The sequence below is a fragment of the Cyprinodon variegatus genome, unplaced genomic scaffold (assembly GCF_000732505.1).
Source record: "Cyprinodon variegatus isolate N-32 unplaced genomic scaffold, C_variegatus-1.0 Scaffold851, whole genome shotgun sequence".
In the NCBI taxonomy this organism is placed as follows: Eukaryota; Metazoa; Chordata; class Actinopteri; order Cyprinodontiformes; family Cyprinodontidae; genus Cyprinodon; species Cyprinodon variegatus.
In genome coordinates, this window is record NW_015151304.1 from 319830 (window position 1) to 320479 (window position 650).

General features: G+C 57.5%; 1 protein-coding gene across 1 annotated transcript in view; it reads left to right on the forward strand.

Moving 5' to 3' along the window:
* The window catches only part of LOC107099262 (actin-related protein 2/3 complex subunit 5-like), a 2647-nt gene extending 2003 nt beyond the window's left edge, over nt 1-644 (forward strand). The window contains exon 4 of the mRNA XM_015397317.1: nt 339-644. Coding sequence (XP_015252803.1) covers nt 339-401 — 63 coding nt within the window. The 3' untranslated portion in view covers nt 402-644. The remainder of the gene's footprint in view (nt 1-338) is intronic.
* The last annotated feature ends 6 nt before the right edge of the window (nt 645-650 follow it).

Below are 650 nucleotides of genomic sequence, written 5' to 3' on the forward strand. Positions count from 1 at the left end.
TCTGAACGCAGCTCTAGGAGGCGGACCGTGTCTGAACGCAGCTCTGATCAGCTGTTGGTTCTGGTTCATCAGAAGCCCAGACCAGTGCGGATACTGGTTCTGATGGTTTTCTGGTGCTGGTTGGGAAGCAGCCGCCCACCCGGAGGCTCCAGCCAACCAATCAAAGTGTTTCTAACATCCAGCTGACCAATAGGAAGGAAGAACTGGAAAACTGGGAAATGGAAATAAAATGTTTTAAAGATAATCTGTTAAAGTTTAGAGAAACCAGTTTGATTGGTTTGCAGGTTTTTCTGCTCCTCGATGGAGGAAGGTTCATTCTGCCGTCTTCTCCTCCTCAGGCTCTGGCAGTGGGCGGAGTCGGCTCCATCGTCCGGGTCCTGACCGCCAGGAAGACGGTCTGAGGCGTCGGCCTGCGGCGTCTGGATCCAGATGATCAGAACCGATCCAGGATCCACGCGTCTCTCTGCTGCTTCACCGTTTCTGTCCTCGCTCCTCTGGGATCAAGGTGCTGGCACCTGGAGCGCCTCCTCCCAGTGCGTACTGGGACCGAGCGCCTCCTCCCAGTGCGTGCTGGGACCGAGCGCCTCCTCCCAGTGCGTGCTGGGACCGAGCGCCTCCTCCCAGTGCGTGCTGGGACCGAGCGCCTCCTC